The 13,794-nt window shown below is 35.2% G+C and overlaps 1 protein-coding gene across 6 annotated transcripts in view; it reads right to left on the reverse strand.

Annotated features, from left to right (window-relative positions):
• The window catches only part of ERC2 (ELKS/RAB6-interacting/CAST family member 2), a 424,274-nt gene that overhangs the window by 330,216 nt on the left and 80,264 nt on the right, over nucleotides 1–13,794 (reverse strand). For all 6 annotated transcript variants that reach the window (XR_008205671.1, XR_008205672.1, XR_008205673.1 and 3 more), the window contains one exon: nucleotides 6,257–6,331. Coding sequence is in view for 3 of the 6 variants with exons in the window: in XM_052678735.1 (XP_052534695.1) it covers nucleotides 6,257–6,331 (75 nt within the window). In the remaining 3 variants the exon portion in view is untranslated. The remainder of the gene's footprint in view (nucleotides 1–6,256; nucleotides 6,332–13,794) is intronic.

Raw genomic sequence — 13,794 nt, forward strand, 5'->3', positions numbered from 1 at the left:
CATGGGGGCAAGAGGACTGGAGCACATAACCGCAGAGGAGAGGCTGTGGAAATTAAGCTTGTTCAGCCTAGGGAAGAGAAGGCTTCAAGTGGGGCTAAGCATAGCCTTCCAGTACCTACAAGTATTATAGCTTGAGAACAAGCACTGGAACAGGTTGCCCACAGAGGCAGTATAACCCATTCTTGGAGGTTTTCATGATTTGATATGATAAAGCCTCAGGTATCTCCCTCATTACTCACAGAGTAATTGTAGTACAGTGATCTTATGCCAGTCTGATCCCACTGACTGTATGTACATGTTCAGTGTCTTGCCAGTGAGTTGTACTAAGGATTTGAGTAACTTCAATTATTAAGGCCATCTTCAAAAAAGGCTTTGCAATACTATTAATTGTAGAAGCAAGTAGATGTGTTTCCCACACATCATTACTTACCTTTTCTGCACTATTCATAACCAAATTAATGTCAAATAAAATTTGAAAGTCTTTATCAGATCTCATTCCTTTAATGCATGTGTTAAAAAAAAAAAAAAAAAAAAAAATCTATTAAGCCCCATTCCATAGAAAACATAGAGAACACCATACTATGACTTCAGCAAGCTACAGAACACAAATCTCATTCCCAATATTTAGAAGAAAATTAACAGAAGAAAACCGTATTTCTTCCATGGAAAAACTGTGCTTTCATTCAACAGTTTTGTTCCGTCTCACAGTCAAAACCACAGCAAACAAGTAAGTCTATCATGATAGAGTTCAAATGCAAAGAGAATGGCTCGGAAATGGATAACAGGATAAGAACTTGCTCACAGCTATACAAAATGGTCACAGAATATTTTATATGCATCAGAATCCTGGTTTTATACATAGCCACTTATCATTTGGACAAACTGGTAATTCTGCAAATACACCAGAGAGGCTGCTGGTTTGCCCATCAAATCTGAAGGTTTTCCTGCCTGCACAACTGCTGGAAAGCAAGGAACATCACAGCTCGAGGACAGCACAGACAGTCTGGAGCTCCCATTGGGTACTGCCACAGAGGTAGCTGGGTTGGCTTACATGAAGGACAGAAAGTCACATAGCTTTGCTTTCACTGGAAATTGACAGAATAGGCATATTCCCATAAAAATTTCCTGATTCCACTGAATCAGCATTTTCCCACAGTAAACTTCAATTGAAATACTTTCAGTCAGCCCTTGTTGTGGCACGGGGTCTGGCAAACTTTCAGGAACTGAAATAGAAACAGATGCCATATTTCCTTCAAACCACTAAGACTTATCTGCATTAGCAGCATTCTAACAAACTAAGTTAGTCTGTTGAATCACAAAGCAGATTCCTTTGCAGCAATATTGTGAGACATGCTGGTATTAAGTGGTACTAACAAACATCTTCTGCACTCTACGATTTTGCATTTTTTCAGTCAAGCCTCCTAAATCTCTGTTGGTAAGACTATCCATTTCTTCCAGCAGTAATTGATACTTCATCTATTTTATTAAACAGTGTTTCAGACAATCTGCAAGAGAGGATAGGGCTTTATCTATCCTTGCTCTAGCAGAAGTTCAACTCTCTGGAACACAAAGCTCAATTTGTTTTTGTCCTGATGCTAACAAAGAAAACAACATTTCACAATGCAAAGGAGAGTGCTACTACAGATGAGTTTCCATTCAGTAATGAGTCATGTTTCAAGTTAACTTATAAATCCAATCCCTACCCCAAAAACAAGGAGTGACAGTACATTTCCTGAACGTTTAGGAAAGGACAAGTAAGGCAAAACTTTTGTAAAAAATACAGCATACCAGTCTTTCATTCTCTGAATTGGTAAGTAATGAATTGCTACACTTACACAATTGCAAACAGCAGATACATTTAACAAATTATGCCTGTGTTACTTGTAGGGCTTTCTACAAGGAATCAGCAGCAAATAAATGAAAAATCACTTTTACTAGAACTTGCAAGTAAATGCCAATATACACAAATTCTATATTCAACTAGTCTTACTGTAAACTTTTTCAAACTAATATGGAGAATACTGGGGTTTATTTCCAAAGACAAGGGAAAGTGAAAGCTCATGCAGTCTTAAAAATAGGAGTATATTGCACTGCAAACACATAACACACATTTTCAGAACCAAATTCATACCTGAAATATCACAGCTGGATCAATACATAAAAGTGGCTCTTTCTGCAATCAAGGTAAACCATAAACATTTTGAATTACAGCCTGCTATTTTTATAGAATTCAATTCTTGTTGCTAGAGTATGTAAGTTTCAGAATAGTCAGTACTCTGCAGTCAGGCTTCACGCTTCATCATTAGGCATCTTATTTCTGACTTTCTCAGAATCACTGATTTAAGTCTGGAAATACATGAAAAAAATATTGAAATTTTGACCTGATTGAGGTGTTCGGGAATATTTCCACCAAGAATGAAATAATGAAGAATGTTCCCTTTCACTCTTTTTGATTTGTAAATAATTTTGAATGGTAAACAATTTGGATATGAGTCATAATCAAAGATCCCAGTGATCTGACATCTGCCTACAAACAAAATATAAGGATGCATAGGTGCAATGTCAATTAAAGGAATATATTTCAATACACCAGGCTTATGCAAAGCCTGCTTAAGCAAACAAAGACTTCGGCATGAGAAAAAATATGTTATTTGATCATGTATCACAAAGTCTCAAGCAACAGTTGTAAAAAAGAAAAAAACAAAACAAAACCCTCGCCTGGCTTTCTGTGCAACACAAGTAATAAAATCATATGAACACTGTTAAATATTTATTTGCACCTTATGTTAGTGTATACTTGCTATCTCTAACCTTAGCATGCTGTATTTTGTGATTTATTTATTTCCAGGCCTCTTTTGTATAAAAGATACGTCATGTAGGTATACAGACTACAGTTTGGTTTGTATGCAGGGCTCTGTCTCTATACACAAAGCTAAACTCAAGTTATTCATTATAATACATCTGATAATCATTTTAAACATTCTGATGGCTCCTATTTCCCTGTTTATCAACACCTTATTTTTTAATTCACAGACACTGAAAGAAAACACAGCCTTTCAGTAGTGATAGTGACTGAGCCAAATGTAACTGAACTCTCCTACACTCTTTATTAAGCTCTTAGAGATGAGGCAGGGTGGAATCTGACCTTCTTATTTTATAGAACACTTGTATAAAACACAACAAATATCACCTAGTATCCAACACTGGCTCAACTTACTCAAAATTCTGTTACACATTTAAACCAACTGTTATCCTCTGATATCCTTAGTTCTTAAACATCCTTAGTTTATAAACAACTAAACCAGGTCTTCCTTACGTGCCTAATTGTCAGTAAAAATTCTTGTACTGTAATTCCTATTTCATGTCATCTGTATACTGTAAGCAATATATCCAGAACTGCAGGCAACTGCTCAATAATAACTTGTGTAAGAGAAGTCTACGCTTTCCAATATATGAACTGACTAACCTAACAGCAACCTCCACAGCCATAAGTTATTTATATGAAAAGTATTCTTTAAACGCTCTCATAGCAGCTGATAGCAACTAAGGTACTGAAGAAGTGGTGGGATCGTGTTTTCCAACCTCTCAGAGTCACAGAACTATAGCCAGGTCACATTCTGTGCTACCTTTAAGTTGCCTACCTTCTTAACCTTGCTCTCTGCCTTAGTTACAACCTGAGTTATTCATTTTGGAATGGATGAGAATAATTCACTGACTTTTTATGGTCTTTATAATACTACACTGAGGAAAACCAGTCAGAATGCCTTTCCTAATTCATTGTGATTCAATACAATACTATATCAGTTGACACTCAAACTTCCCTGCTCAGGCCCTCTGCACAGGGCAGGGTAAAGCCACGGTTTGCTATATTAGAAGGTAAACTTCTCCCTCCTCCTATACTCAATACTGCAGGGAAATCATTGCTTCAGTCTTTGATTATTTAAAACAAATGTTCAGCTTCTTTGTTCTTGTGGGTTTTTTTTTTTGTTTTCAAAACAAATGTTGTCTGGATTAAAACAATTGAAATTAACTTGCAAGCTTTCCCAAGCTGGAATTTGTAATGAAAGCTGATTTTTAGACATGTGAATTTCAACATATTACATTTGTTCCCTTTTCAATATTAGGCCTATTTTAGAACAGGGCAATCCTAAAGCTGTGTATGGTCATAGCAAAAGGAAGACTTGTATGCCCCAGAGCCGAGCCCAGAAGCAGCTCTGCATCATGACTACAATCTCACTCTTAGCAAATGAAAGCTCTTCATGAACAGGGACTGGCTGAGTAGCTCTAACTATATCATTATATTTTGATATTGCAGATATGTCCCCATCCTGGCCTGCATTTCCTCGTCCTTTCCAAAGAATTTTGGTACACAAAGCAGAATTGCAAGTTATTTTGAAAACATAAATTTTAAACTGTTGATAATCCACATGGAAGATCATAAACTATTCTAAACCCTCTATCTCAATATCCCCAAAGTTTTAAATTTGTAAGATAGAAAAATAATAGAAAGAAAATTGTTTCTCAGCCAGTTCCTTACTTTCGCACATGCATGATATAACAAGATTTTGCAAAAACACACATTTGAAATTTCATATAGACTTATGAACTGGAATAAACAGTAAAGGTCCAAGGGAAATACATAAAAGAATATGGAATACTGAAATTGATGCACCTTTTCCATTGTTCATATAATCCAAGCTAATTAGATTACTTAAAAAAGCAGATACAGCATTTGGAAAGTACTGTTGCTGTTATTACTGTGTGTTTACTGCAATGTCCAGACATGCTGAACTCATTTGCTCATAACAGAAGTCACTGGCAAAGTGAGGCCTTTAATTTGCACTCCCTTTTAAGAAGACTGAAATGAAAGACCATCATTAGTGTGTTTCAGACAGCACTGCCAACTCACAAATTATCTTGTGTATGGTATTTTTCTTCAAGACAGATTCCAGATTCAGGGAGTTATGTGAAAATATCAGTTTTCCCCTTTCAAATAAGCTTTTCTTCTCTTATTGTAGGAAGAAAAGACAAAACATTTCAGTAATATTATACACCAAAAAGAGGAAATTGTGCTTATGACTAAGAGTTGTTTCATCACATTTTGTTGCATCACACTGCTGATGAAGTTAATGCTTTCCTTAAGTTGGATGTAAAACAGTGACCAAATAACAATCAACAGACATATTATTGGCCCTCCTGATTTTTTTTATTTTTTTTTTTTTTAAGTTGGTTGGTTGGTCTTGCTTTTGTTGTTGGGTTGGGAGGTGCATTGTTTGCTTTGTTTTGTTTTGCATTTTGATGTTGATTTTTGACTCTTTTAAAGAGGAATATTAAATTCTCCTTACTCAAAACAAGCAATGCTGTGCCTGTTTTTTAACCAAGTCTTACCAAGAAAACAAAATAAGGACAGTTGATTTTCAGCACTCATTTAAACATTTCAGTAAGATGTTGAAAACCCAGTAATCTGTAGAATGAAGAACTGTTGGTCTGGTTATAAAAGTAAAATAAAACCTACAAGTGAATTTTACTGACAAACAGAAAATAGATTACACAAAGTTGAGTTAATATCTGAAATGCACACCTCACCACCAACCAGTGCTTCTACTCTGACTTGGCTGTAGCTAGCACTGCCAGTCCTGGCAAACCACAAGTACGATTTTCAAAAGAGAATACTTCTTTAATGCAGGGACAGGGTAATATCCAATTCAACACCAAACACCCAGAAAATTATCAGCATAGATAAGAGTAGCTGCCATTTGTAATGCTACCACATGCAGTTCTGTGAGTCCTCCTGGCCTAAGCGTGTCTTCATTTATAGATCTTTCTCACCATGATTCCACAGGTCTTCACGATGCTTAAAAATGCTTAAAATCACGTTCCAAAACCAAGCACACATTAAAGACAAACGCCATAACTCTGAATGCTGTCCCCACTTCAGTTTTACTGCTGAACATAACATACAGTATATCTCTCAGGTCAGCTGAGGCTGGCTGTCCTGGCTGTATTCCCATTCTGCTGCTTGTCCACCCCAATCCACCGGCTGGGGGAGCAGAGCGAGAAACAAAGCCCTGATGCTGTGTTAGAATAGCTCAGCAATAACTAAAATATCAGAGTGTTAACAACTCTGTTTTGATCACAAATCTGAAAGAGTACCTTGCAGGCTGCTGCAAGGAAAACTAACTCCATTGTAGCTAGAGCTAGTACATGAGTTCAAGTTACAAAAAATAATGCAAAGGAAAACATGCAAACACTATACCTTCATTTCAATAACTGTTTGAAGAGCCTTCGTCTTTGCTGGCTCAGGCTGAAGCTGAGTTCTTCTATGTAATTCCTGTGGAGGAACACGATAGAAATAAGCCTGACGACTCATCTTTGCATTATATTAATCAGTCATAAACGTATTGCAGCAAAAGACTGATGACCAGAGCACGCAACTCTAAATGCTACAGGTGCTTCCCTCTCTTATAATCCCTCTAGCATCACTGCCGTTCCTATCTTATATTACAGTCAACTCTGCTGGCACATGCGCTATTACTGAAACCCCTATCAATAATTAACGTCAACTGTGACAAAGCCAGCAAGTAATTTCTTAGTCCAAATACAATCCTGCTGTTTCTGCACAGATATCAAAATTTAATCCACTCAGCTGTGCTACTAAATCAAATGCTTTTAGAAGTCACTCAGAATCTGTTACTGTTCTTTTCTTTCAGTTTATCTACTGATATCTGAAATAAGTCATCTAAAGACATTATATTTAAATTTGACATTTTAAAGATATGATGTAGTGGGTTGATGCAACACCCTCGAGTGCAGCTATTACATTTTGGTTTTCCCATTTTCATTTATTTTTTATTTTACACCACATACAAGAGGAAAATAGACTTTAATCATTACGTAAGGCACACAGTTAACAGAATTAATGTCTATTGGTCTTTATAAAAAGTTAGGACAAAGATGGCACCATTCAGTCTTACAAAACATAGGAGCTGTACCTTTGTCTGAGGTATCTCCGTAAAAAGTTTGCATCAACTCAGAACAATGCAGAGTTGTCATGAAACATCATCCCTTAAGAACCCATACCTCTCGCACAGCTGACCAGTTAATAAGAAAGCAATACTGAAGCAGGACAGATTTAGCCGTGCACAGGTCACTTCTAAAGGACAGAACTATCAAGGCAGGTATCTTTTTCACCTTCTTCTTCCTGCACATCAGTGCTCTGCACGCACTAATTTCATGACCATGAACTGCGTGTTTATGCCTTGTATTTAAGTTCATTCACTACAAATATTGCTTAGCTCACCCCAGAATCTGAGCTAGTATGTCTTCCAAATCATGCTTCTTCCAGATCCCCCACATATATTGAGAGAGAAAAAAAAAAACAAAAAAACAAAACAAAAAAAAAAACCCCACGTAATCATCCTCATTCTCTTTACTATCACACACTGCAAACATTCAGTGTTTTTACAGTAGCTAACAGTGTTAATACAGCCAATGACTAAACTTCTTGGATTCCCCAGAAATATAAATCCTCTTACAAAGAAGAGAGTTGGATATACTCTGTCTTGCCTATTATGTTTTGCTCATTCTCTGTAGATTTTATGGAAGGGATGTATAAAAACTTAATGGTTAGACAGACTGCTAAAATAGATTCCAACCTGAAACAGCCTATTGCTTAAGACCGTGCTAAAACACAGCACTGTCTGCAGGAGTTAAATTAGGTGCAAGTGTCAGAATGCATACTTACAGTTAAGTAAGTTGTTTTTGTAGCAAATATTACATATACTACCTTCACTAGTAAATATATGCATAGTATTTAGAACATGAGAACAGGAAATTTCTGTTTTTGCGCTGACCATTTAAGAAAGCATATCTGAACAGTGCATTCACCTTGGTTTTTGTACTTAAAACTAATTCTCCACATTTAAAATAGAAAAATCTTTGCAAGTCACCTATCCAGAGGGAGTCTCCCAATCACCACGTGCTGGTTATCTCAGATGAAACAAGTACACTATGCAAATGTTTTAGAAAAAACAGTATGTCACAAATTTGTCATAACATCCTCCTACAAAAGTCATGGAAAAATAGCTGGCCAGTCATACCATTATCTGATCAGCAAAAATTACAGCTAATTTTAAGATCAGACTTTGCTCCCCAAGGCCATATAAACTGCACTGGAATACAAACAGGATTCCATACATTACCCAGGGAGACAAACCAGAGTTTCCACCCCCTAAGCCAAAGACAAATAGACTGCCAACGATGAGTTTCCCTGGATGTCTATCATAGTATGAAGCCTTGCCTCATAATACGTTTCCTGTTTGCTTTATGAATCAATCTGATTCTGGCTGATTTAAAAGCTTTTCTTTCCTATTCCTAATGGTAAAATGATGCAGACAAAGATTCTAGAGAATCAGAATATCACTCCCACTTTATTATTTTCTGTGGGTTTTCTTCCAATCAGTTTCAAATGTTTGGAGACTCACACCAGGCTGAATTCTTGAATTTATGTTATGCTATGTATGTTTTTTCTTTTGGATTACTGATTTGGGGAAGTATTTTTGGGGTACTGATTCAGAGATACTATCACATTTTGAGTATAATAACTTACACTGATCTTTTTACTGACTGAGGTCATCTGAACGGATTCAAATTTCAAATCAGACTTTTATTTATTACATCATTTTTGGAATGATACTGCTTTATCTTTTAAATTTCCAATTTAAAGCCCAATGAACCCTGGAGGCAATGGTTTAATTTTTTCTTGTTTTGGTTTGGTCTGTTTTTTTTTTTTTTGTTTTTTTTTTTTTTAAAAAAAAAAAAAAATCCACACAAACTGCAAAAAAACAAACACCCAAGCCTGCATTCAATCACACATGCTGTTCATATCCATGATGAAATACTTTTGCCATCAGTTCTGTAACCATCGAGGTCTAAACCACTAATCACTCAGAGATGGAATCAAACTTTCATTACATCCCCTGACAACTGTTTCACTGCAATTGCTAGTACATCTGAGCAACCACTTCTTATATACTCATTAATCATAATTTTGCATAATCAGATGCCCACACCACACAATCAGCACCAGGAATTCATAATGGTGGTTAGTTGTTGGGATGATTAACACACCTACGCTAAATTGACAGGTAATTAGATCTTCTTCACATTCTCTAATATTCTTAATTTTAGACAAAAAAAGTCTTAAGACTGGCTTTCTCCTTCTGCATGTCTCTGTAATGCGACATCAGCATTTCATTTGGTCTCAAGAAATTTCAGCACCCACTTTTACTACTAGTTTAAACATCAAAAAAATCCAAGAAGAGGCAGCTCATACTAGAAATTTCCTTTAAAAAAGGTGAAAGAAGAGTTTTGTTCATTTGTTGAGAAACTGATACCAATACCTTGCAACATTTTCTCATTACAGTCTGGTATTCAACACCTGCACTACACAGCACCAGCTATATTAACATACTATTAATTAAAGCCGAAATAAAACTGCCTTTTTATTTCAGCTTTGTTGTACAACATTTCATCACTTGGCTGGAAGAAAGCCAAGATGCTACAACCTCATCTTTCTTTCATTCTGTTTCTGGTGTACTTTACCATGGTTGCTAAGACATCAATGAATCTGTTGTTCTGATTAGATGGGAGTGAAGTGAAAGTCTTAATAAAAGTTTACCTCAACACTGTCGATGCAGTACAACATTTTACCTTGTATTTACACAAAACTGCCTCAACTAGTGTTACACAAAGTGGTAAAATAAAAAAGGACTTTTGCAGACAAACAGGCAGTTTAGGGATATCATCCAAGCCACGAAACTGTCAGTGAGTGCTTGCATTTCAACCAGTAGTCTTTTACTGATTAAAGAACAGAAAGAAAATGGAACAGTAAAACTCTCAAAAATTTAAGAAATAAAGACATAATACAAAGATATCAGAATCTAATAACCAATGGGAGAAGAACTGTACATGAGGCTGCGTAACTACAGAAATGAAAAACCATTCTATGAGTACACCTAGCTTTTTATATTTCTGATTAGAATGCACAAATCTGTAAATCACAGCAAGCAATGGCATAAGAGTTGCTGCTTCTCCGAAGTAATTCAAAAAAGCAGACTATTTCCGTCCTTCTGGCAAAGGAATTCTTGGTATTCTACACTACCAGATGCCTGAACATGAAAACTTAAACTGGGAGCATATTAGTATTTTAATCAATCATTTCATTTATATAAAAGCACACCCACTTACCAGAAGTGTCTAAAGAACACTGTTTCTTCAGCCAAAACTACCATTAAAAATATTAACCAAATAATACTTAATCAGAATATTACAAAGATGTAACATGTCGGAATTAATTTCTTTCTAATATATAAGCTTACCCTCTCTTTCCTGTTTTCTATCTCTTTCCATCTAACCCCAGCCAAAATGGTATCACAGTAATTTAGAAGAAAGTGTATTTAAGAAAACCTGATCAAACTATCTATCTGGAAACTATAAATTGACCAACACAAAAAAAATCTATATTTGGCTCCAGTGTCTAGTAAAATAAAAAAAGCTTCTAGGAAGGAATCTAAAAGTCATATTGCCATTGGTTGTCATTTAATGATCCACTACCATCTCATCTAGATACAAGCTCTATAAGAACCATTTAATATTTGACAAAATTTCTCTAACTGTGAATAGCATGAAGAAATGAAATAATGAATAAAAGCCTGTGAAATGAAGAATTATGGGAAACAATAAAACTCAATAGCTATGCGAGTTCCGTAGTCAATACAGTTTCTTCATAAAATAGGTGCATTAGAATTTAACTTCTCAGTTAAGAGAGGTATTCAAGATACAGGCCTAATTCTCCCTCTATTTAGCACTTTTAACAGACAAGTATCAGTTGTGAAGAACACAGAATTTATAAATATAAGTTTCATGAATTAAGCACCAACAAGCTCCAAAACATACATCAATAATCGAGCACCACAGAGAAGCCCAGCAAGTACCTCAGAGGCCCCAGTATTAGTCTTGAAGAACTGTTCTGAAACTACTTACCTAAACAGGAAAACTCGGTCACTTGAAGAAGTAGGGGAGGGAGGGTGGTTTTCTGGATTTTTTTCAGCTTTTTCTTTGTTTTTTTTGTTGGTTTTGTAGTTTTTTGTTTTTGTTATTATTGTTTCATAATGACCATACATCCATTTATTCTTGAACTCGTGCATAAAACAAGGGCTTACAATATGTTCTACCAGTGTGCCTGAAGACAGACTCCAAGGGAACACAGTATGTTTTAGAAACTCAGATTTTGACTTGTATGTCAAAAACACCTTAAGTAACCACATATGTTGTCATTACAGAAGAGTGTCCTCTGGCAAGAGACTTCACAGGAAAAGGTTCAAGCAAAAAGGTAATTTGTGTATGGAGTTTGAAATGCATGAGGGACAATTTGGTTTGTAATTGAAAGCACACAGAATGTTTCCTGAAAGGAGCTACTGAAACTGTGCTTTCACCACAAATTTTGACCGTTATTTCATTTTCTTTGTAAAATGAACAAAATATCTAGAAGATGTCTTTTTTTTTTTTTTTGCCCAACATTTAGTATTTTTTTCTGTCTTACCAAAATTGTTTCTCAAAACATAAAAAATATTATTGCTTCACAAACTTCTTTGAAGAAACAACTTTTTGATAGTTTTCTCTATTCATATATATAAGCTATACAATTACAATCAAAACATAAATTTCAGATCATCACTCACACGACGCATGTAAGCACTGAGAACATTCTAAGAAGAATACTTCCTCTACTCTTTATAGTGTGTACAAAGTTTAAAACCGTGTGGAAAACCATGTTGAACAAGCTAACATGCAAGAGTTGTGTCTCATTCTGTAAAAGTTAAAAGATAATGCATATCAGTGCATTCACCACTTCTCACCCTATGAACGCAACCAGTGACTTCTGAATTTCTATTCTGCATCTGTACTCAAATTCAGGAGGAAAAAACCACAATTTCTAATTGTTATTTATTAAAAAGAACTGAAATAATGCCAGAAATAAAGTCAAACTCTACTACTCAAAGGCAAAAATACTACATATTTCATGTACTTGCTGGATGGTTTATTGAATATACTGAATTTACAAGCAGCACATTGACTTCTCTCTAGCTGATGGTAATATACAAAACTTCAAACATGCTATTGACTTTTTTTTTGTAGAAATCAGTTTTATACATTTTTTTAATAAACATCAATTCTTTTCAGTGTATCACTGCAAACATTCTTTGCTGACCAAGGAAAGGTGCTGGCATACACATCTCCATGTTGCAATAATGGTTTATATTGATTGCCAAGGGACTTCTTTTTTAACATTGAAAAGAGTAGTTTCATAAGTGCATCTAATAATATCTGGTAAACTTATGGATACACTGCTTTGTAATCATTGTTCTAGCCTACCCTCTAGTGTATCCTTAACCGTCTTTTTTTTTTTTTTTTTCCATTTGCATTGGCTCAGTGAAATCACAAGCTATAATAATTTATGGTTTTGATTTTCGGTTTCCTAATTCTCCAGGAAGTGCTTTCCTAAATATGGGTGGGTTTTACTTACATGCATTTGAAATTACTGCTGGTATAAGCTATTTAGCATTTAAACATCAGGCCCTAATCAGCAAAGCTAACAAACATCAGAGTTAATAACACTTCAAATGTGTGAGCTTCTTGGCTCTTTCGAACAGTATTTTAATGCAAAGTTTTGTGGTAATATTTGAACCTTCTTCAGAACTGGAATTATGCAACTTGAATCATGATCAGGGGTAAGACATCTCACCTTTATAGCCTTTGAGATGTAAGTGGAATTCAGTATTCCACTCAAATTATTCTCCCCACTAAAGATACTCTCTTATTTCTAAATATCTGACTTACCCTGTTCTTCAAATACTTCAGTTATTTTAAACAGTCCTGAGTTTTCCATCTGAGAAAAACGGGAGCAACTGGAAACCTTTAAATGCCAGTATTATTTGTAAGGATGTTGGTAACAAGCAACAAGTATCTGGCAATCGGAAGTAAATTCATTTAAATTAGAAATTGAAAAGTTAATCATAAAGGTAAACATAAATAATCTATTTTTTCCTGTATTTCTGTACTTTATGTTCACTCTGCGTAATCAAGCACTCCAGTGCTTACTGCAGTGTGATTTATCTTTTTACACGTTATTTACCTTTTACTTAGATTTTAGTATCTTCAACATGGGAAGCTCTTATTACTGTATTATATAATCATTAGAACAACCAGATCTGTACTTTAAAACTTAGTTACACAGACAGTTATCACACTGTCATCCAATGGAATGTCAAAGATTTCAAAAATTACCAAAATTATCTCCTTGACATATTCAGGAAGCTACTATCTATACATTCCTAAGCAGTTAATATATGTGAAGATAAAATAAACACCAAAATGAAGATTGTCTATACATTAAAGTCTATATCTGTCAGTCTTTGCATGACATGCAAACATGAATATTCTTTGATTAGCTTTATCCATTACATACAATTTGAACGCGCAGCATAATACTTTGAAATAAACAACTATACATACTTGTATGGGTGACATAGGAGTAAAACGAGCCCCTGATTGATGAAATTTCTATACAGTTTGCAGGTTACGGAAGTGTATTGCAGAGAGCAACACGAGAGCATTAACTTAATTCTGCACAAGAGATGGACCATATTTCTTACAATTTCAGCATTCTTTTTTTTCTGTTTTGTTTTGTTGTTAGAAAGAAGAATCTTATAAGCAGCATTAAACATTCTTGAA

The sequence above is a fragment of the Tympanuchus pallidicinctus genome, unplaced genomic scaffold, assembly GCF_026119805.1.
Source record: "Tympanuchus pallidicinctus isolate F22 unplaced genomic scaffold, pur_lepc_1.0 scaffold17, whole genome shotgun sequence".
Classification (NCBI taxonomy): Eukaryota; Metazoa; Chordata; class Aves; order Galliformes; family Phasianidae; genus Tympanuchus; species Tympanuchus pallidicinctus.